General features: G+C 39.5%; 1 protein-coding gene across 5 annotated transcripts in view; it reads left to right on the top strand.

Annotated features, from left to right (window-relative positions):
• RBSN (rabenosyn, RAB effector) overlaps window positions 1-21,106 on the top strand; it is a 36,746-nt gene that overhangs the window by 7,466 nt on the left and 8,174 nt on the right. Inside the window, exons 1-8 of one of the 5 annotated variants that reach the window (XM_081318091.1) lie at window positions 10,033-10,136; window positions 12,195-12,489; window positions 15,666-15,806; window positions 16,701-16,801; window positions 17,688-17,733; window positions 17,821-17,982; window positions 18,881-19,122; window positions 20,951-21,021. In XM_081318091.1, the coding sequence (XP_081174217.1) occupies window positions 12,330-12,489; window positions 15,666-15,806; window positions 16,701-16,801; window positions 17,688-17,733; window positions 17,821-17,982; window positions 18,881-19,122; window positions 20,951-21,021 (923 nt within the window). In that variant the 5' untranslated portion in view covers window positions 10,033-10,136; window positions 12,195-12,329. Of the gene's footprint in view, window positions 1-10,032; window positions 10,137-11,145; window positions 11,220-12,194; window positions 12,490-14,264; window positions 14,832-15,665; window positions 15,807-16,700; window positions 16,802-17,687; window positions 17,983-18,880; window positions 19,123-20,950; window positions 21,022-21,106 lie in introns of those variants that run through there. The other 4 variants (XM_081318090.1, XM_081318092.1, XM_081318089.1 and 1 more) reach the window with 4 other exon arrangements.

Below are 21,106 nucleotides of genomic sequence, written 5' to 3'. Positions count from 1 at the left end.
CACGTTATGTATTGCTGGAGCTGGGGTGGGCATGGCTTCCACATGGTGCAGTTTGACACCCCTGATATATTGCTTTCATAGCATTCAGCAATCATCCTTGAACCCATGTTTCTACAAAACTTTCCATTAATTCAAACCCTAAAGGTGCTTTTTCAGGAGGCAACTGGACTTTCTTGTTTTTCTTTCACGTCTCATCCAAGAAGGTTCCATGGCCTGGATGACTGAGACTCTCCATAGACATTAATTCAAATATTCAGTGTGTGATATGCCTTCTCTAAATCAGTGAATGTATAGCAAACTTTCTTTCTCTCCTTCATACATTTTTTTTCTTAGTGAACGGAGTCTATGTTAGTATGCTACATATACCTCTTAGTTGGTGGGATGCAAGCCATAGCATGTTGACTTACAAGCAAATCTCTATATTGGCGAGTCTAGCTTAAGCATGTTGGGGTAAAACTAGCTTTGCTTGCACAGATTGTATAGCATACTAGCCAAAATGTGCCACCGCTCACCAAGAACGATAGTTCTTGACTTACAACCACAATTGGGATCAGAACTGCCATTGCTAAGCAATGTGGTTGTTAAGCGGGTCATCACATGACTGCACCCTTTTTTGTTGCAGTCATTAAGTGAACCTCTGTGGTTGCTCAGAGAATCACTATGGTCGTTAAGCAAATTGAGCATCCCCCATTGGCTTTGTTTGTCGAAAGCCAGCTGGGAAGGTCACAAATGCTGATCATATAACCATGGCTACTGCAACCATTGTAAATACATGCCAGTTGCCAAGCATCAAATCATAATCTTGAGACCGTGGGAATGCTGTGACTGGCATAAGAAAGTCTCTTTTTCCCCATGCTGTCGTAATTTTGAACTATCACTAAATGAATGGTTATAAATAGAGGAGTAACAGTTCATACTGTTATTTAGGAATGCTGCATGAAGCAGGGGGAGGACTAAGGCTGATAACCTAGTCTCCACTTCCATTTTCAATGTAATTTAAAATAAGGTTTCTTACACTCTTCTAAATATGTATTTCCAAAAAGAGAATTGCAATGATAGTGTTAATGAAATATAATGCTCTTACTATTTCAAATAGAAGGAAAATTTTGGCTTCAAAACAGCATTGATAGGATGTCAGATTGTTCTGCAATTGGGTCCATCTTTCCATTAATGAGGTGTGACACACTTTAAATTGCTAGTCAGACAGGGATGAGTCTTTTTTGGATTTGCATTGTCATTTGATCACACCTTTATCTGACAGTTATAAAAAATGAATTACATCTTTATGAGGAATTGAGGGTATGTCCCAGGTTAGAGAAAAAATTCAGTTAATGCATCATCGTCCAGACGTTGCTGCAAATCCTTGCAATTTCAGCCACTATTATGCTTAATGACACTATTCCTAAACAAAATGATCACAAGTGAATACTGATTGTTCCACAGAACAGAGGAAAAAAGAATTTATATTTCTGTTTAGGATATACATGTCAGTATCTATGCAAACTATAGCATCAGAAGAGTTCATGAAAGAAAAGTATTCTAAATATATAAATTAATTTAATAGCAATTAGAAACAGGATGCTTGATTAAATGCTCCATTTTCTAATGTGTATTTTTGGAAGTGGAGGTCAGGTATGTATATTTTATAAAAATACAAATTTGCACATGATATCTTTGTATATATTCACTGTTACATAGTTATTGTTCTTCAAAACTGTAGAAGCTATTGCCATGTTTACATACTGTATGTAATTGAAATAATCTATCCATCTTTTCCTTGTCTTCCCTATCCTCTGGGATTTCCTACAGTAGGTCTGAGTGGCATAATAATCTTACTTTGTTACTAAATTATTTCATTTTCAATTTCACATTATACACTGAATGGGGCAAGACTTTGCTATAGATTGTCTGCCCCCACCACCTCCAACAAACCCAAATCAAACTTAGAATTATCCAAGCCTAGTATGTTGTACTTAATGCAGCTTCTAGACTTTTGACTCATCTGTTTTGTGTGAATTCAGACAGTGATAATTCTTTGGTGGGTTTTTCCCATAATATTATGAACGATCTTACCAGGAAGAATTGAGATTCTGAGTTAAGACACTGCACTAAACTATGAATGTCTACATTAGTAGAAAGGTGGGAAACAATGTAATAAAATTATTATTGTAGGTTGATGCAACAGGACTTGTAAAAAGGATCCTCTTCATATATGTATTAAAAGGTCTTTGCTTCAGCTGCTAGGAGTTCTGGAGGTTCTTGAAAGATCCAAAAGTTGGCATAGCTTACCACTTAGGGACAATTAGTGTCAGAAACTGTTTCTCCAAGATCCTTGCAATTATAATAGTTTACTTTCTGATCTTATCAGCATCAGGGCAAAGAGATACCTTTATGATTTTGTTTAATCTACATTTGAAACAAATATTCTTATAAGAGTAAACTATCTTTTCAAGCAGTGGATGTCACTAAATGATTTCACATCTATATTTCAGATAGATAGATGGATAGATAGATAGATAGATAGATAGATAGATAGATAGATAGATAGATAGATAGATAGATAGATAGATAGATAGATAAAATGGAAAGCCATGTGTTTTATTTAAAAAACCCCAGATGTTATTGTTTCAAATCACCATATCTCACATGCAACAAAGATATCTTGTGAGATTTGATTTTTCTTGAGAAATTAGCCACTTTAATTTTAATATACCACTTTCCCCAGAAATTAAAAATGGTGTGGCAGCAATAATGGTCATTTGCAAGAAGTTTGGAAAGAGTTGTGATATTTTGTTTTAACAAACCAGTGGTGTTTGTTTTAAAAAAGTTTCTTATGGTCTTGAGACTAATCTTTCAAAAGATATTTTATGCTTATTGAATAGAGAGAATCCTTGAGTGAAATCTGTAATGGAGCCTGCCCATTACAGTGATACTGTATGTTGTGATGGTCATAAAGCATCACTTGGCGTTCCGGCCATCCCAGCACACCCGCTGTCATGTGACTGCAATCTGGATGCTTGGCAACCAGTTTGCATTTGCAACCAATTGCAGAGCCTCGAATCACCATTTGTAATGTTCTCTTCTGTATTCTCCAGAAAGTCAGTGGAGAAGCTGGCAGGGAAAGTCACAAATCTCACATCTGTGCACCCTGATCCAGACCTCTGTGCTGGTGCTGCCTACTGATGCACTCCCATGCACGCTCTCTGACCCATGTCTCTTGGACATACTCTCCGACCTTCACTTCTTGCACATCCTCCCTGACCTTCACCTCTTGCACACCCCTCGCACTCTCCCTGATCCATGCTGCACTCCACACTTTCCTCACACCTGCACTGTGTTGTGACTCAGGGCCAGCCTGTGGGTCCGGCAGCCGGCTCAGATGTCTCGGATGACTCAGATGAGGGGGAGGAGGAGGGTGTGGAAGACGAACTGGTTGATGATGGCTTGGAGGCTTCGCAGAGCCCCCAGCCGGGGCCCTCTTCTCAGCTGCGTGAGCCCGATAGTGCGGAGGATGATGACCCACAGCTGGCCCTGTTCAAGGACGCCCGACGCAGGAGGCAGTCGAGCAGGACCAAACAGAGAAAGGCTGTGGAACTCCTCGGAAGGAGGCACAGGGAGGCCACGCCCTGAACTCTAAATAAAAGGAGTGTTTGGGGAAGGGCTGGTTGCTGAAAGCAACCCTTCTGTTTGAGGATTCAAGTTCCAGTGTTTTTGTTTCTTGTTCTGTTGTTTGTGTAATAAATCTTGGCAGACGCTTTGCAGCCTCAGACGCTCTCCAGTCTCTACTGTTTGAACAGGGGTTTGCCTTATTGCAAGGCCGGTAGCAGGCTGGTTCAGAACACACTGCAGCTTTGAGCACTTTCCCTGACCTGCACCTCTGGTATGCCCCTTGTACCTTTGCTGACCTGCACCCTTTTACCCACTACCACTATCTATGTTTCTTGTGCAACACTCACACCTTTGCCAACTTGTGCCTGTCACATATCACCACTCCAATGTGGATTATAACCTTCCAATCCATGCTGCAACTCTTACTCTCTTGACCCCTCCCTGACCCTCACATCTTTCCCTGCACTGCCTTACCTACTTCTGCCATCTGGCAGCAGGTACTTACCTGCTTGCCAACCTGAGACTTAAAACTTCCTGTTGGCTTTCCCACTGACTTTGCTTGAGGGGAATTGGCAGGAAATTGCCTCACCTAATTATCATGGGATTTGGTTAACAACCGCAGATGGAACTCTAGGAATTGCTGTCACCAACCCATTGTGCTTTATGACCATATTTTTTAGCACTGAAATCCTAGTCAATATCCAAATCAATTGCCCTTGTAAGTCAAGTATTACCTGTGGTGTGTTATCAAATAGGAAAAGGACAAAGAAAAACTCAATTCACAAAAGCTGTATTTTATGCTCCCAAAAACACAGGAGCCAAAAATCCCCTCCATATATTTTTTAGATTTTTTTAGATTTTTTTAGATTTATATACCGCCCTTTCCCGAAGGACTCAGGGCGGTTTACGGGGCATTTTAAAATCACATCAATATAAAATACAAAGTTAAAAGAGAATTAAAAGTTTAAATTATCCCTGAAAATAAAACCCCAGTTAAAATTCTCAGCCTGGGTCAGAAAGCTCAAAGAGCCAAGTCTTCAGGTCCCGGCGGAAAGAGCGTAGGTCAGGGGCAGTCCTGAGCTCCACGGGCAGCTGGTTCCAGAGGGCAGGCGCACCCACAGAAAAGGCCCTCTCCCTGGGTGTTATCCGCCGGCAATCTTTTACCGGCGGCACCCTGAGAAGACCCTCCCTCTGCGAGCGCACTGGACGAAGGGAACTTGATGCTGGCAGCAGGTGTTCCCTCAAATATCCCGGACCCAAGCCATTTAGGGCTTTATAGGTCATCACCAGCACTTTGAATCTCACCCGGAGAGCAACCGGAAGCCAATGCAGCTCACAGAATAGAGGTGTTACATGGGAGTATCGGGAGACCCCCATCACAACTCGCGCAGCCGCATTCTGCACCAGTTGTAGTCTCCGAATGGTCCTCAAGGGCAGCCCCATGTAGAGAGCATTGCAATAGTCTAAATGGGAGGTCACGAGCGCATGAGTGACTGTGCGTAGGGCATCTCAGTCCAGGTAGGGTCGCAACTGGCGCACCAGGCGAACCTGGGCAAAAGCTCCCCTGGTCACGGTTTGTATATGATCTTCAAAATTGAGCCGTGAGTCCAGGATGACGCCTAAGTTGCGAGCCCTATCAACGGGGGGTAACACCTCACCCCCCATCATTAAAGGTGGAATAGTTTGGTTAGCCCAAGATGCCGGTATGCAAAGCCACTCAGTCTTGGCAGGATTGAGACGAAGCCTGTTTCTTCCCATCCAGACCTGGACCGCCTCCAGGTAATGGGACATCATGGCGAGGACATCGCTGGGTTGGTTCGGGGTGGAGAAAAAAAGTTGGGTATCATCAGCGTACTGATGATACCCCACCCCGAAACCACGAATGACCTCGCCCAGCGGCTTACACTCTTCTATAAACATCTGTCTGGATCAGGAGACTACCGTTTTCATGGATTTAATAGTTTCTAATATTGTTTTTAATTATAATGGGACAGTTAAATCAACAATCTAATCTTGTGGGGGGAAAAAAACCCTTTAATCCATTCACAAGGTTCCAATGCAGGATCCAATCTGAAGTTGAGTAAAAATTTATTGAATTACAATAATTAAATATATCAACCTGAGACCTAAATGGTAGAAACATTATCAGATTATTCTTCTTGTTTCACTCTAGAAGCCAATAATTTATCAAGTTTCCCCTGTTCCCAATTGTTCTGTTTTATATAATTTAATGAATATTCAATATCTAGTGAATATAGATGAATAAGTTACAATTTAGCAGATCTAAGGGCATTATATCTTCCCAAAGAAGGATTTTTTGACTAACTATTCAAAACTCCTTAATTTTCTTTTCCAAATACACTGGACTGAAATATTTTATCCTATCTTCTATGAAGCATTCCATATAGTTGTAAAAATAACTCAGATTATGTATTTATTAATATTTGTTTTTAGTATGTGTGCATGCATGTAGTAGTTTTCATACACCAGAATACAAACAAAAGAAAGACATTCTGATAGAAAAAGAAAAATATGATCTGGTAGTAATAAAAGTGGGTTGGTTGTAAACTGTAATATAACAGATTAGTATACTAATTATAAAAAGTACTGCCTATCACAGATTAATTGGTCTGACAGAACAAGAAAAGAAATATGCCTTTGTTCGTATGTGCTAACTGCACCACCTTGTGGCATTACCAAATTACTTTCCCATGGACAGCTTGTAAAATAATAATTAGCCTTGTGAAACAGTGATTTTAAAACTTTGTTTGCATTCAAGATATCTTCGAATCTATGCTCTTCTCCAAAAGAACATTAGGTAGTGACAGGATTAAAAGGTGCTTTGGGAAGATTATTTCAGAGTTCATGGTTTGTGGATGGGTATCTTTGATGTTGAGTATTTTGGTAGTCTTCTAGTATTTCCTTCTCTACTGTCTACTGCAAATACTGTCAGTTAATATTTTCTTTCTTCTGGGGGTGATGATGAGTGTATGGCATTGTTATAATAGCCAGGAGGTTACAATGCTAATGCAGAGTAGTAGTTTGGCGGCCAATTTACTAGCTCTGTTGTGGTACGTGCTCACATGCTTCCCAAGGTAGGCCAAGGAGGGTGATCTAGCTTCGTACCAGAAAGATGAACGGTTCTTCCTGCAGTGTCATTCAAGGGTCACCTCCCTCCACCAGAGCCACCTAGCAAATGGGCGTCACAGCTGGGAAGGTTCAAAGCCAGCAGGAATCTGACCTCCTGCATGAAGCATCAGTTCGTCTCCCCACCATAGCAGCATCCATTTATCTACTTGCATAGAACGTGCTTTTGAACTTCTAGGTGGGCAGAAGTTGAGGTGAGTGATGGGAGCTCACCCCACCATGCAGTGCTAAGAGCCTGAACCACTGAAGCAGAGACCTCCTCCAGTATCAATAGGCCACTGCGCCTCCTATTCTGGGGGTGGATGTGCTATATATCTATGCTTTTCTTTTTCTTTCTTTTCAAAGAGTCACAATCAATTACAGAACTTCTCCCAAAGGTGCTTTTTCAGGAGGCAACTGGACTTTCTTGTTTATGACAAGAAAGTCCAGTTGCCTCCTGAAAAAGCACCCTTGGGATAACCGTGACCTGGATGACTGAGAATCTCTATAGACAATTACAGAACTTGTATCACCTCCTACAGATTAAAGGAAGTTGCACATTTTATGGAACAATTTTCTCTCTATTGTCAGCTCCTAGAATGGCTACATTTGGAAAAAATTCACCATCATTTTAGCCATTGTCTGTCCTCTTCTGCGTGTTTCCAACCAATATGGTCCTGAGCTTTCTTTTGTCAATTGGGCCCTCAATACTTGCTGATGTCGTCAATCTGTCTGAGGTCTTTTTTCATAGACATTTTTTTTATCAAGTGGGATCCATTCTATGACTGCCTTGGTCCACCTGCCCTCAGTTTTTCTTGTTATGTGACCAGCCTATTTCCATTTTTTTACTCTCTTGATGATATCGTATACTTTTGTTTGTTCCCTAATCCATGTGCAGATCTTTCTATCTTGTCTTGTAACGCCAAGCATGTATCTTTCCATGGCTCTTTGTGTCACTCATAGCTTTTGTATCGATTGTGAAGTTAGTGTCCATGTTTCACTGGCATTTGTTAGAGCAGGCAGCACACACTGATCGAAAACTTTTCTCTTCAGGCATAGGGGAAGATTGTTCTTGAAAATTATACTTAGCTTGCCAAATGCCTGCCAACATTTAACACACCGTTCAATTTCCTTTATTGTATCACCTTCCATTGAAATCTGTTGGCCTAGGTATATGTAGTGGTCTAATACGTCTAGTTCTTCTACAGATATAGTAGAAAACACTATGTTTATACAATAAAGAAGCATTAAAATGCAAAAATGAATGTTTTGTTGAAACAGTGGGCTCCTGATTTTTAAAAAAAATTCCTGAACTTCATATTATACATTGACTCATAATGTCAATGGCAGTTTTGAGTTAGCTATATTTGAATAATTTCAGTCAGGCCCCTTGGGAAAATGTCAGTCAAATATCCATTGCACTGGGATGTTTACAAATACCCATTCAAGTACTCCTTAGAAGTGTAAATTCTCAATAGTGTAAGTCGTTGAAAAGTTAACCAAGCTAATGTGCTGTTTATCCCTGTATCATATCTGAGGATGAATTCAGATTTTTTTTTATTTGCAACTGTGCCAGTTAAAAACATGCAAAATAATGTAACAACTCATTTTTTACCAGAGCTACAATAAACTAAAGCCTTTCCAGCCCCTAAAATATCACAATTATTAGCTCCCCACTAATTAATAGCAAAGGCAGGCATTTTCACCCAGATATGTATTTGCCCTACCAAAAAAACTTGGGATGCATTGTTTTTACAAAGCATATGTATTGACAAAATTTCCATCTGTCAATTACAATAGGCCACACTACGGGATCCATACATATACTACGCCAATACATTACAACATCCACCTAGACTTTTGGGAAAAACTCAATGCATATGAAGGCCAACATCAGCTAAAGACCTGGCAGCTAGGATTTCACACTTTTGTGCATATAATAAAAACAATAAATGACAACTTATTTTGATTCCTAATACAAAGCATAGTTTACAAAGTACAATGGCTGGGTTCACTCAGTATGTAAATTCAATACCCAAGAGACATCACTACAAATATTGTGTGAGCTGGGTTTGTGGGTTCCTTTAATCGGCTGTTCTATGGCCATCACTACTTCTCTGTGTAATAAGTGTGTAGCTATGGTTAAAAATCTTCAGGTTTCTCCACCTGTAGCTTTACGAATCACAGCCTTCTGAACGATCTGCAGCTTGCCTAATCCTTGGCCTGCATTGGCTGTGTTTGTTTCAGATGATGAGAACCTTAGACCAGGACATCAAAGCGTTACTGGGTCCTATCACGTTTGAGGTCAGGTTTTTCTAAATCAACTTTTCCCTAGTCAAGCTCAACTCCCATTTGCCACAATCTATTTGATTTTTGGGACACGGTGGCTCAGTGGGTTAGGACGCTGAGCTTGTCGATCAGAAGGTTGGCAGCTTGGCAGCCGAATCCCGAGTGCCGCGTAACAGAGTTACTCGCCCCAGCTTCTGCCAACCTAGCAGTTCGAAAGCACGTAAAAATGCAAGTAGAAAAATAGGGACCACTACAGTGGAAAGGTAACAGTGTTCTGTGCGCCTTTGGCGTCTAGTCATGCCGGCCACATGACCACAGAGACGTCCTCGGACAAGCGCTGGCTCTTCGGCTTTGAAACGGAGATGAGCACCGGCCCCTAGAGTCGGAAACGACTAGCATGCATGTGCCAGGGAACATTTACCTTTATTTGATTTTTGAAGTAAAACCGGATTTTTGGGAATTACTTTTCCAAGAATTTCCCCCCCCCTTCCTTTCCAGTCAACTTTATAGCTTCTGGATTTTCTGGCGGTCTAGCTCTGAAAAACTAGCTAGGTCTGCGAGCCTATCTAATTTTCCGATATCCACCAAGGTGCTGGGCTAGAAAAGCAAAGCGAGCTCGACTCCTGCTACCGAATGATCCATTTCGCACTGCCTCCTTTCCGTAATATGTTATTTAGCTTCCCAATCTGTCCTAGAAAATCCTCGAGTCGCCTAATGTAGTTTTATCAAAGTGAAATCGGTCCGGAGTCCCAATCTGGGCTGCGGAAAATTGCAATCCCGTCCTCCAGCGGTGATCCGGATTTGCACCCGGAAATCTAAGCAGGAGGCAAACGCGGCCCTCCCGACGCGCCTCTCCCACCAACTAGTAGTCGGACGAGCGAGATCGGCCCGCCGGAGCCGCGCTCTCCGCCTCCTCATCGATTGTTCGGCGCTCTTCTTCACCGGCCCTTTCTCCGCGTAGGGCAGGCCGACCTGCCCTTTTTTTTTCTTTCGCATCGGCGTTTCTGCGATCGACAGACCGCTGCCTGTAAAGGGGCCCTGTCGCTTCCTGGGCAACCGGGGCGGGATCGGATCCCCTCGGCCGCCGTCTGCTCCTCCTCGGTGAGGCTGAGGTGAGAGTTTGCCCCCTTCTCTCCCCTCCGCGAGGGCGCATGGATCTACCGCGGTGAAGTCGGAGAGGGAGACCCTTCGCCCGCCCTTCCCTGCAAGTCCTTCTCGCCCTGCCCTGAGCCTGGCATTGCTTGGGGCTTGGTCCCGTTCACACGTTCTTGGTGCTCCCCGTCTCTCTCTCTCTCTCCCTCCCCCATTCGATGCCTATGGGCGGCGTTCACGGGCCGCCCTGCGGGTTTCGGGATTGCCGAGGTGAAGGAGGCAGGGCTCGGCAGCCGCCCGAGACTGCTGCTTTTCAGGTTCTCTATGAGGCTCGGGCTGCCCTCTCCCATGCCAGGAGCCATTTCTGCTCGTCCTGCCGTCTCCGCCCTTTTTTTAATGTTAAAAATAAAAGAGGAGTATCGGTTCTTCCTATCTCTAGGTTGGGTTAGGACAGGGGTAGGCAACCTCGGCTCTTTTATGACTCGTGGACTTCAACTCCCAGAATTCCTGAGCCAGCTGTGCTGGCTCAGGAATTCTGGGAGTTGAAGTCCACGAGTCATAAAAGAGCCGAGGTTGCCTACCCCTGGGTTAGGAGCTGGTGGCAGAAAACAAGTGATGAGTAACGAGCAGCCTCCCATCCTTGTGTGGGAGCGAAATGGCTGCTGTCAAATAATCTCTCTTGCAGTGGTTGACTGTAGACATCTCCTGTTTTGGAGACAAGGGAATCGACCCGCTTTTGCTTTGGTCTCAAGAACTGGATCCCTTTGGCTCTGGGTTCATAAAATCAAATTATGAACTTGGAAGAGGCAAGATTTGGACAGTGAATTAGTAGCAAAACCTCTTCCTGGCCTGGATATAAGATGCTGACACAGAAGCCTAGAATTAGATTGCTTTAATGTCTTTAGCTGTATGTCTTTTTTGTATTCTATTTTAGATTATTAGCAACTTTTTTTAAAAAATTTTTTTTTAAGAATGCTAATTTTGTTTTAGTCTACAGTTTTTATTTTTTTCTTCCCCATCATCTGCCAGTGGTCTGCGCTGTACTGTTGGAATTCAAAGCACATTTGGAGGGAAATCTGGATACCTCACAAAAGGACATCTGGGTATGTCTAGTTTAACAAAGAGAAGGACTAGGGGGGACATGATAGCAGTGTTCCAATATCTCAGGAGCTGCCACAAAGAGGAGGGACTCAAGCTATTCTCCAAAGCGCCTAAAGGCAGGACAAGAAGCAAAGGATGGAAACTAACCAAAGAGAGAAGCAACCTAGAACTAAGGAGAAACTTCCTGATAGTTAATCAGTGGAACAACCTGCCTTCAGAAGTGGTGAATGCTCCAACACTGGAAGTTTTTAAGAAGAGACTGGACAGCCATTTGTGTCTGCAAAATTTAGGATGGCTTCCAAAGGCATATAAAAAGAGTATTTTTCTTTATGATGAAAGATTTAGTGGACATATTCCAGAACAGAAATATAGTATATTTCAGAGATAAGGAATCTTCTTGGGTTGGGACACGTTGGAATTTTGAAAGCATGTGGTGGGTGGATGCATCACGATTGTTAAGGTTTGCTTGTTAAAGCATTGTTAAGGCTGTTCTATTATTACAACAGTCCACAAAAAGTCTTGTTTACCAGAATATAAACTATCCCCATGTTATACTTTCTATAATCTTAGTGAGACCTGTGTAGAATAGGAGTGTCAAACTCGCCGTGTCATGTGACATGTCGCGATGTATTGTGACTTTTTCCCCCTTGCCAGAGCTGGGGTGGGTGTGAGTGATGCATCCGGCCCACGGGCCGGCAGTTTGACACCCCTGGTGTAGAAGCAAAAGGCATCATTGTCAACATATACAATGATAGAGGTGATCTTGCAGCATTCCAGCTTCATATTTACTTAATATGGACTAAAATTTAGGAATTCTAGTGGGTACCTGGGACATCTCAGCAACTTTGAGAACCACGTTGCCTATCCTTTGGTCTTCTGAAATAAACCATTAAAACACTATTAACATATTAGAGAAAATACACTTACCAAATCAAATCGTTTCTTCCATTTAAATCTACTCTTTGCATCTTTTTCAGGGGAATGCTGTGCAGAAAAAATAAGAACAATAACTCTTTCTTCACCGTATGTCCACTTCTTTACTCGTGGCATACAGTGTTCCATAGCACCTGAGATTTGGAGAGAAGCAGTAACCTCAGGGATCTTGGACCACTATGGCAACTAGCTACACACCTCCCTTTGATGATCCTGGAGAGGTGAGAGAGGGCTTTCTATGCCCGCTGTGTCTGAAGGATCTGCAGTCATTTCAACAGCTCCAATCTCACTATGAAGAACACTCAAGCGAAGACAGAGATGTTAAAGGACAACTAAAGAGTAAGTGTTCTAATTCAGATTTTTATGTATGTAACACACATATTTTTGCTTACTACATACAAATATTGGCAGTCACTTTATGGAAGTAAGTAAGCCTTTATTAAGATGAATAGAAAGCCAGTTGTTAGTTGTATAGCAGGAATATGTAACTGATATGGGAGGGGGTGGAGGGTCCTAAAAAACAATGGGTGATATTTTAAAGGATTCATTTCACACTTAAAAGTGCCTAAATCATCCCCTCCGTGTTAAAAAACCCCCCGTGTATAGGTGATAATAATTTTCTGTTTATTAAAAATAAATGTTACCTTTCTTCTTATGGCAATACAGTTAACACTCATAATTCATGGGGAGGCGTACTGATGATGCCCACACATGAACTTTGAATGGAAGGAGTTTAGCAGTGAAAGCAGTGTTTTACTCTGTTGTATTTGGATAATCCTCGATTTATGACCACAACTGTGACTGTGCCACACCCTGCTGAAGGGAGTTCAGGTCCCCAACATGCCCAGAGAGGAACTGCTCTGATGGGCTACAGAAACAGATCTTTAGGATCTGGGCCCTATTTCTCCATCCCAGCAAAGGAATACAGCTCCTCTCGTCAGGCAACTCTTTCATTCAGACAAATAGATATATTGACTATAAGCCCCTTGTAAATCTTTAATATTAGCTGTTAATAAAGTAATAGGTATGTTCCATGCGTGCAAAAGTTAAGGAATAATTGGTGAAATTATGTTTAAATGTATCCCTGTGTAGAATAGAAGCTGTCCACGATACAACTAAAATAACGCTAATTTTATGCAAATCTGCATGCATACTTAAAAATTTATGTTGTTTAATGGCTGAAAAAAAACAATGAATGTGACAAGTGTAGAAGTTTAGACTGTGGAGTAATTGTCCACAATTCTGCTGTATAACATTACTTATTCAACAGTGATCTGAAGAGGAAGGTTGGCAAAAAGAAACATTTTCTCTAATCACAAAAGTCATTATTTCAAGTTGGCAAAATAAAGCCTTTAGTTAGTGCTTTGGACCAAGGAAACAAAATGTGAACTGTTGGCCACAAACACATAAGAGTGGAGCATTTGAAGAAAAGATCACTCATCACAACAGAGCGGGGAAATAATCCAACGCATTAAAAGCTTGAAAGTAATAAAGATTGACTTGAAACCTTTGGAAGTTTGTTACTTTAGCTCAGACATGTCAAACACAAGGCCCGGGGGCCAGATCCGGCCCGTGAAGTGGTTTCATGTGGCCCGCGAAGCCATCCTGGAAACAGTGAGGGAACGACCCCCACTGCCTTGGCCCTGTCCCAGAGATCCTCCTCCTGCCAGAGACCCTGAGATCTGTCCCACTCCTGCCTAGGCCCCCATAGGCACCCTTGATGCGAACGTTGTAGAGCTGGCCACGCCCACCCAGTAGGCTATACGCACTTTAGCCATGCCCACCCATTAGGCCACGCCCACCCAGGCAACACCCACCCGGCCCCCTGAGGGCAACCGCAATGCTGATGTGGCCCTCAATGAAATTGAGTTTGACACTCCTGCTTTAGCTCATGGGTAGGCAACCTCGGCTCTTTTATGACTCATGGACTTCAACTCCCAGAATTCCTGAGCCAGCATGGCTGGCTCAGGAATTCTGGGAGTTGAAGTCCATAAGTCATAAAAGAGCCGAGGTTGCCTACCCCTGCTTTAGCTGATTGTGAGAGTGAGGGTTACTTATAATTGGCTGTAAGTTCTCTGGCTGAAGTAATGATTTGTGATTGGATGGGTGCTTGGATATATCTTAAGTACATGAGGCAATTCCCTTTAGTTTAATGAAGAATGTGCATAGTTGGCCCCTGAGTTACCACCTAAATAAGTTGGACATTCCTGGTGGTCTTCAAGTGTCTTGTTGCTTTAATCAGAACAAAAGAAATACTTTAACCAGGGTGCTGAAGAATACAGGAAAAACACTGTATCTAGCGATCTGATACCATGATTTTGGGAAACCAGTACAAATTCAGTAATAATTGTTAATATCGGTTTAGTGCTGTTTACTACATTACATTTTAGCCACTTGATACATTGTTTCACAATACATACTGATGTTGCTAAGTTCAATGTGTACTTCTGTCTCTGAGGACCCAGACTAAGTCAAGCTATCTCTAGCTGAAGGTCTTGCTGATTGTCATGGTGATTTTGACGCATTGAGTTTCATTATATTTTCAGACATTCAGAGTCATTCTTGGGAATACTCTGATGGGATCAAATGTGGCATGTAAACAGCCCTTAGTCATCACACAATTTCAATCACTGGCTGCAGAACTTGGTAACAAGAGCTTAAGAATAGTAGTAGCCATAAAGGTAAAAATAATTGTAATATGTTTACATGCTAATTATTGGGCATTTCCCACCCTTTTAAATAACTATACATTAGAAACCCATTCACAATAAAATACAAACAGCATGTGGTTGTGTTGAACTGTTAATTTCCTTCACTTGTTACAAGTAGTTTCCCAGTCCTCTGAAGGCTGTTAAATGCGTCACTGTTTTACCTTTAAAGTGCTCTTGCCTTCTGCTTTGTCCAGTGTTCTATTGCACAAATTGCTTCCTGAATTAAGTTTATACAGGGTACAAAATATTCCTGTGGGCTGTCGATAATTGGACTGCTTGGCTAATTGATACATTTGTATTCCCAACAGGTTGGACGAAGTAGATTTTTTTTCAGGGTTGTGTTTTATGGGAATTTTTGTAATTCTTTTCATCTTCAGATTATTTTTTTTACAAATTTTAGAATAATTTATATCCTATTCCTATGGGAGAATAGAAAAAATGCTATGATATCTGCCAATGAAAACCAAATTTAAACAAAGACTTAAGGCCTCCATTTTGCCACTTTAGCTTGTCCATCTAGGAAATGCAGCCCTGGGTTGTTTTTTTGAGGGAGGCCTGTTTTTAACACATGCTATTTTGCTCTTAAATTTTCTCATCCAACAAAAAGGACAAATTGAGTTTAAAAATCATGGCCAGTCCATTCTGAGACATTCTGAAAATTGCAAATCGGGTACAGGGGCATACTCCGTGCTAACCATGGGCTTGCCACACTATCACAGTGGCAACTGTAAGGAAGCAAGCCTTAACCATTATGTTTAAATGTAGAAACATAATTTGTGACATCCACAATTTTATCTTGTTTAGATCTTGTTCAAAAAGCAAAAAAAGCAAAAAATAAACTGTTGAGACGAGATGATGAACGAAGTGATGGTGGGTCTCAGGAACGATATGAAGGCTACAGTTATGGTGGAATGGATCCATATATGTGGGAACTGGAAGAATTAGGTAACCAATGAAGAAATATTCATTTGCAACAAGGATAGATAGCATGTTACTCTCCCTAGATACTGAACTATGTAATCTAGAAATAATAAAGCTGTGAAAGTTTTCATAGTTACAGTTAGCTGGATGTTTTTATCTTTCTACATTTATTTTTATATTGTGTATAAATCTATATCGATGTACCTGTACTAACTTAATCTGTGAGAGAGCACCAGTGAATTCTGGGAAGATGTGTATCATATTGTATTATGAAAATAGTTGGTAATAGACAATGAATTTGTACAAATGTATGATGTTAAAAGCAAAATGGACTCGGCACTAGCGGTAATTAACACCAGAAGAAAATTCCATAATAGAAATATGTCTTCTGAAATGCCATTATCTTATCAATAAGAATAGTATTTTATCAATAAAGACTAAAATATAGGGTAGGTTTATACAGCACATTAAACTATTCAATATTAACTGTGCATACCAAATGATATGGCAAACCACATTTGGCTGTGGGTTTTTACTGCAATACCCACAGTTATAATTACCCTGCCTACACAGTGGGGCAAGATCAATCCTTTCCCAGGTTTCTTTGCTCCCCTTAGTATCTACTTCTCTGTATCATTTTCCTGAAGGATTATGGCTGTTTAATTAAAGAAATAATGAGTTTATGCTTAATATTCTAAACCACAGTCTGGGTTGACTGATTGTTATGATTGGTTGGTTACTGTAGCCACTATTCGGCTTTTTGGTATTGCAAATGATCCATGAGCTACCATTCTTTAATCCTGAAATTTAGACTGAACAGCAAATTTATAGAAATAAGAACATGATAAACTGCCTGTTAGCTGAATATTTATGGTTGAATTATTCTGTCAAGTTTCCTAACTGGATATTTTATATTAGGTGTTATAAGGAGTCATCTTTCTGATTTCAAGAAACACAGAGCAGCCAGAATTGATCACTATGTTGTGGAAGTCAATAAATTAATAATCAGGTTAGAAAAGGTAAATAATTTGTAGTTTTAACATTTTAATTTTATTTACTTTTTAATTAAACTTATTTTAAAATGTTTTAATTGCATATATCTTTTTTCCAGTCATTAGCTACTGTAACATTTTTTATGATGTTTATTATGTTATTTGTTAGTGTAATTCAAAAATGCATTCCTTGGTGACATGTTATTAACAAAAAGAAGTATCAGTGGCTAAGGGGATGTTAAATATAAAGATTCTGGAAAGAAAGCTGTGGTCTATAATTTACTTTAACTAGGGATCCTCTTAGGCACAATATACTTTTGATCCTTGTCTGTTTGCTTTAGTCTCACCCAATATTGATATACAGCAGTCTAAAAAGCATAGTCAGAAAATTAATTAGCAGAAATTTTTTTTTGTCTAACCCTACTTTAACATTTCTGAAGTGTCCTATTAATAGCGGTACTGCTATTGATTGGATGTGAGAAATGTAGTATTCCCTTTTTAGTCTAACTAGTATATAGAAAGGAACTGAATAGAAATTGGAATTAAGGAACATATTTTTTCTTTAGCAGTATTTACTTTTTAATTAGAAAAAATAAAAAATCATCTCAATTTTCATTTTATAATTTGTTTTCACTATTTTTCCCCTATTCAAACTTTGATCTTTAAAACAAATATTTCTACAAATTTTTAAATATTTTTTTATCCCCCCCCCCGGATATTTGGACTATTTTTGCAGGTCTATTACTAAGGTGATATAAAAGAGATACTCAGGGACGACATTTGATTTTTAAGAAAAGACATTCGGGAAAAGGTGGTTAAAAACAGATTTACTTGATTTACTTGAAATAATGTGACAAACTATACAGTAAAATTGTTATGTATATCTAATTCTTGGTCATTTTCTTTTGGTCAGCTTACTTCCTTTGACAGAACAATTACAGATTCTGCAAAGATAAGAGGTAAGTACAGAAAAGAATTATGTTTCCTAATGTTTTCAACTAGGATTTCATTAATGATGTCTGACAGGTTATCACGTCTTATTGCAGCAATAGAGAAATCTGTTGTGCCTTGGGTTAGTGATCAAGATGTACCATTTTGTCCAGACTGTGGTAACAAATTCAGCATACGGAACAGGCGCCATCACTGCCGCCTCTGTGGGTCTATCATGTGCAAGAAGTGCATGGAACTGGTCAGTCTTCCCTTTGCAAGTGAGTACAGTGGCCAGAGTTAGGAGGAGTGCCTTAATTCCATTTTAGGATTTATCATATTTTGGCTTAGTATCACTGAAACATTATTATGGTATGAATTAAGGAAAAAAATATTGCCGTGCTTTTATGTTTCTCACAAAAATGAATAATTGTCTTCTGCTCTGATGAGATACCAACTTATAGCAGTAGAGGAAATTTTGGAAGGATTGGCAGGCATATTTATAAGTCTTTTTGATTTTGTAGCAGCATAGATAACAGCCAAGGGTTGCCCTTGTGTATGTGCATGTGTACACTGGATTTTCAGAGGATTTATTTTTGAGTGGGGAGAGGGTTGAGAGTCCCCCCCCAAAGAGCAGTTGGCAACTCATAAATTGCATCTTATTCTCCCAGAGTCTCTCATGATTGTGTCATTAAAGTTTTGATATGAAAATGCTAGTTTTAGGTCCAGGATTTTTTCTATGTTGTCAATAGCTTTTCAAAGCTGTTTTACATTTTAAAAACTAATTTCCAGAATGTATTTAGAAAAAGATGGGGGGAAAAATCACTCCTCTCTTTTCTACACCTTTTAGAAGTCTCATATAATAACTAGAAAGTTTCTTCACCTCAAAATAGAAATATCCCATTACTACAGTGAGTAATATCAGTTGCCTGTTTAGTAGCTAGATTTCGTGAGAGGTGACGTATAAATATTCACATTTACTTTGAATGTAATATTTTACAGTTGTACAGGGAAAAACATTTGCAGCAGCCAATTTTTAGAGTACAGTTTCATTGCAGTTCTTGTTTTTATGTGTAGATGGAGTTGAGCAGAATTATTTGAACCTGTGTTCAAGATAAATGTTCTGTCATCAGGACAATTACATCTTGTCAGTTATATTTTGTCGATCTCTCCTTTCAGGCAAACTTACTACTGCTAGCAAGGAAGTCCTGGCCTCTCATACTAGCCCCAGCTGCTCACCCAACAGCATCCAGGGCTCTCGACGAGGTAGCATCAGTAGTATAAGCAGTGTCAGTTCTGTTTTGGATGAAAAGGATGATGATCGAATCCGTTGCTGTAGACACTGTAAAGATACACTGCTCAAAAGGGAACAACAGATTGATGAAAGAGAATATATACCAGATATCGTGAAACTGTATGAGGTAAAATGACTGAGATGAAGACTCATATTAGACTTATTATCAATAGCATACATAATAATTTTTGTGAGAGTAACTTTAAGAGACTAGGACCTGTTTATGCTAAAAAAAGAAAACCATAAGTTTGTTCATTGATGATAAAATTAGGTTTAGCTTTGGTGATTAGAAAATAAAGAGTTTGGCTGAAATAACCTTGGAAACTTCCCAATTCATTCTATCAGAATCTCACTTTGGAGAATCTGAAGTTATGATAATTTCAATTATTACTGAAATTGTGTTACTCTTAACTATTATAAGAAATCCACAAATTGTAGTCTTTTGCATTTGACAAAAATGGATGAGATTTGCAGCTACTGTTTCACTTCAGGGGATATTTTCCCTGCCAAATTTCAGACAGATTGATCCAACTGTTCTCACAAATTTAGAAGCTTTTCAAACAGGAGTTGCTTTCCCAGCTTGGATTTGTTTGAGTGACAATTTATTTGAATTTTTTTTACAAGCATTGTAGGATAGGTATAGAGCTTTAGTTTGGTTCCTGTATAAACTATTTACCAATATGCTGCTATTGTTAGAATACCGCATGTAATCTTGGTCATTACAGTTCAAAAAGCATATTACAGATCTGGGAGCAATGCAGACATGGCCAGCTGATTTTCTATAGGCAAAGTTTACCATTTTTAGTAGACTAGTAAAATATCAGTTGAATACTGTGCATTGCTGACAAAAAGAATAGATCCACATTGCTTGCAAAACCTGGATCTATACAGCTAATACAAGCACACAATATTATGTGAAATGGATTCATTCCTTTTCCTACCACCAATCTTTGTAACGGAGGTCCCGTTTCCTCCACTTAGGTTTTTTTATCCACTTCTTGAATCTTTTGTGAAGGAAATTGCAGACTCTACAATCAGGGATTTAATCAAACTGGTACTCTTATAGACTTTTGTAGTATAGTGGTCTCTGCTAGTTTCATAATCCAGTTAAGTGTCAGTATTTTCTTGTAAAAAGTGTTTTTTCCCCTTTTGTTGAGTAAATATTCTCCACATTTTAGAAGTTATTTTAATAGTCCAGCACCAGCACAGTGTGTCAAAATTGGTAGGATTTGAACAACTGAAATGGAATGCAAACATTGAGTATTTTTCTCACTTAGTAAGTTTTACGTCTGACAGTAAAGCCGTGCAAAAGTAAATTTCAAATTCACAGATTTTCTACAAGCCTAAATGGGAATGACTAGAATTTATAGATATGTTAAAATAACAATGACTGAGCTGTGTGTGTGTGTGTGTGTTTGTTCTTTCACACATTTCATCCTCTCTTTATTAACCATAAGAATTTCTCTTTTTTCTTTGTTTTTAAACAGTGTTTAAAGAGCACTTCAAATTGAATTAAAAAATTGTGTCAATCTGTTTCATAGTTCGTTCAACTGTAATGTTGGTTTTCCAGAGATTTTTGAAGTGGAAAATTTTCTGGATGATTTTTCTAAATATTTTTTACATAATTTGTGTATGAAAAAGTTGCTTGTACTATCAGCATTGACAATATTGTGGGACAGAAAATGTTCAGTTCAAAAATGATATATTTTTTCCAGGTAAAGTTTTGCCCCATTTCATAATGACCTTTGAGACAGTTTACCAAGAAAGTAAAATATTTTACTTTGTCTGATAGACTCTGATCATCTTAGTTAATACATCTTGATCATCTATAGAATTAGGTCAACTTAACAAACTCACGTAAAGAAAAGGAAAAATAGGATGCATATAACACATTTATATTTGAATTATTCTTGTGAGTAACTTAATTTTAATCTGTTGATTTCTTATTAAATAAGAAACTCCGATTTTACATGGAAAAAGTTGACCAGAAGGCCCCAGAATACATAAAGATGGCAGAATCATTAAAGTAAGCCTTTTTAGTTTTTTTATAACAAGTGATTAGATGATTGTGTTATTTAAAAGAAATCAGAAAATAACTAATATCTAATTAG

This window comes from Vipera berus, assembly GCF_964194415.1.
Source record: "Vipera berus genome assembly, chromosome: 2".
NCBI classification, from domain to species: domain Eukaryota; kingdom Metazoa; phylum Chordata; class Lepidosauria; order Squamata; family Viperidae; genus Vipera; species Vipera berus.
Note: the sequence above shows the minus strand (reverse complement) of the source record. Positions and strands in the feature narration are given on the sequence as shown.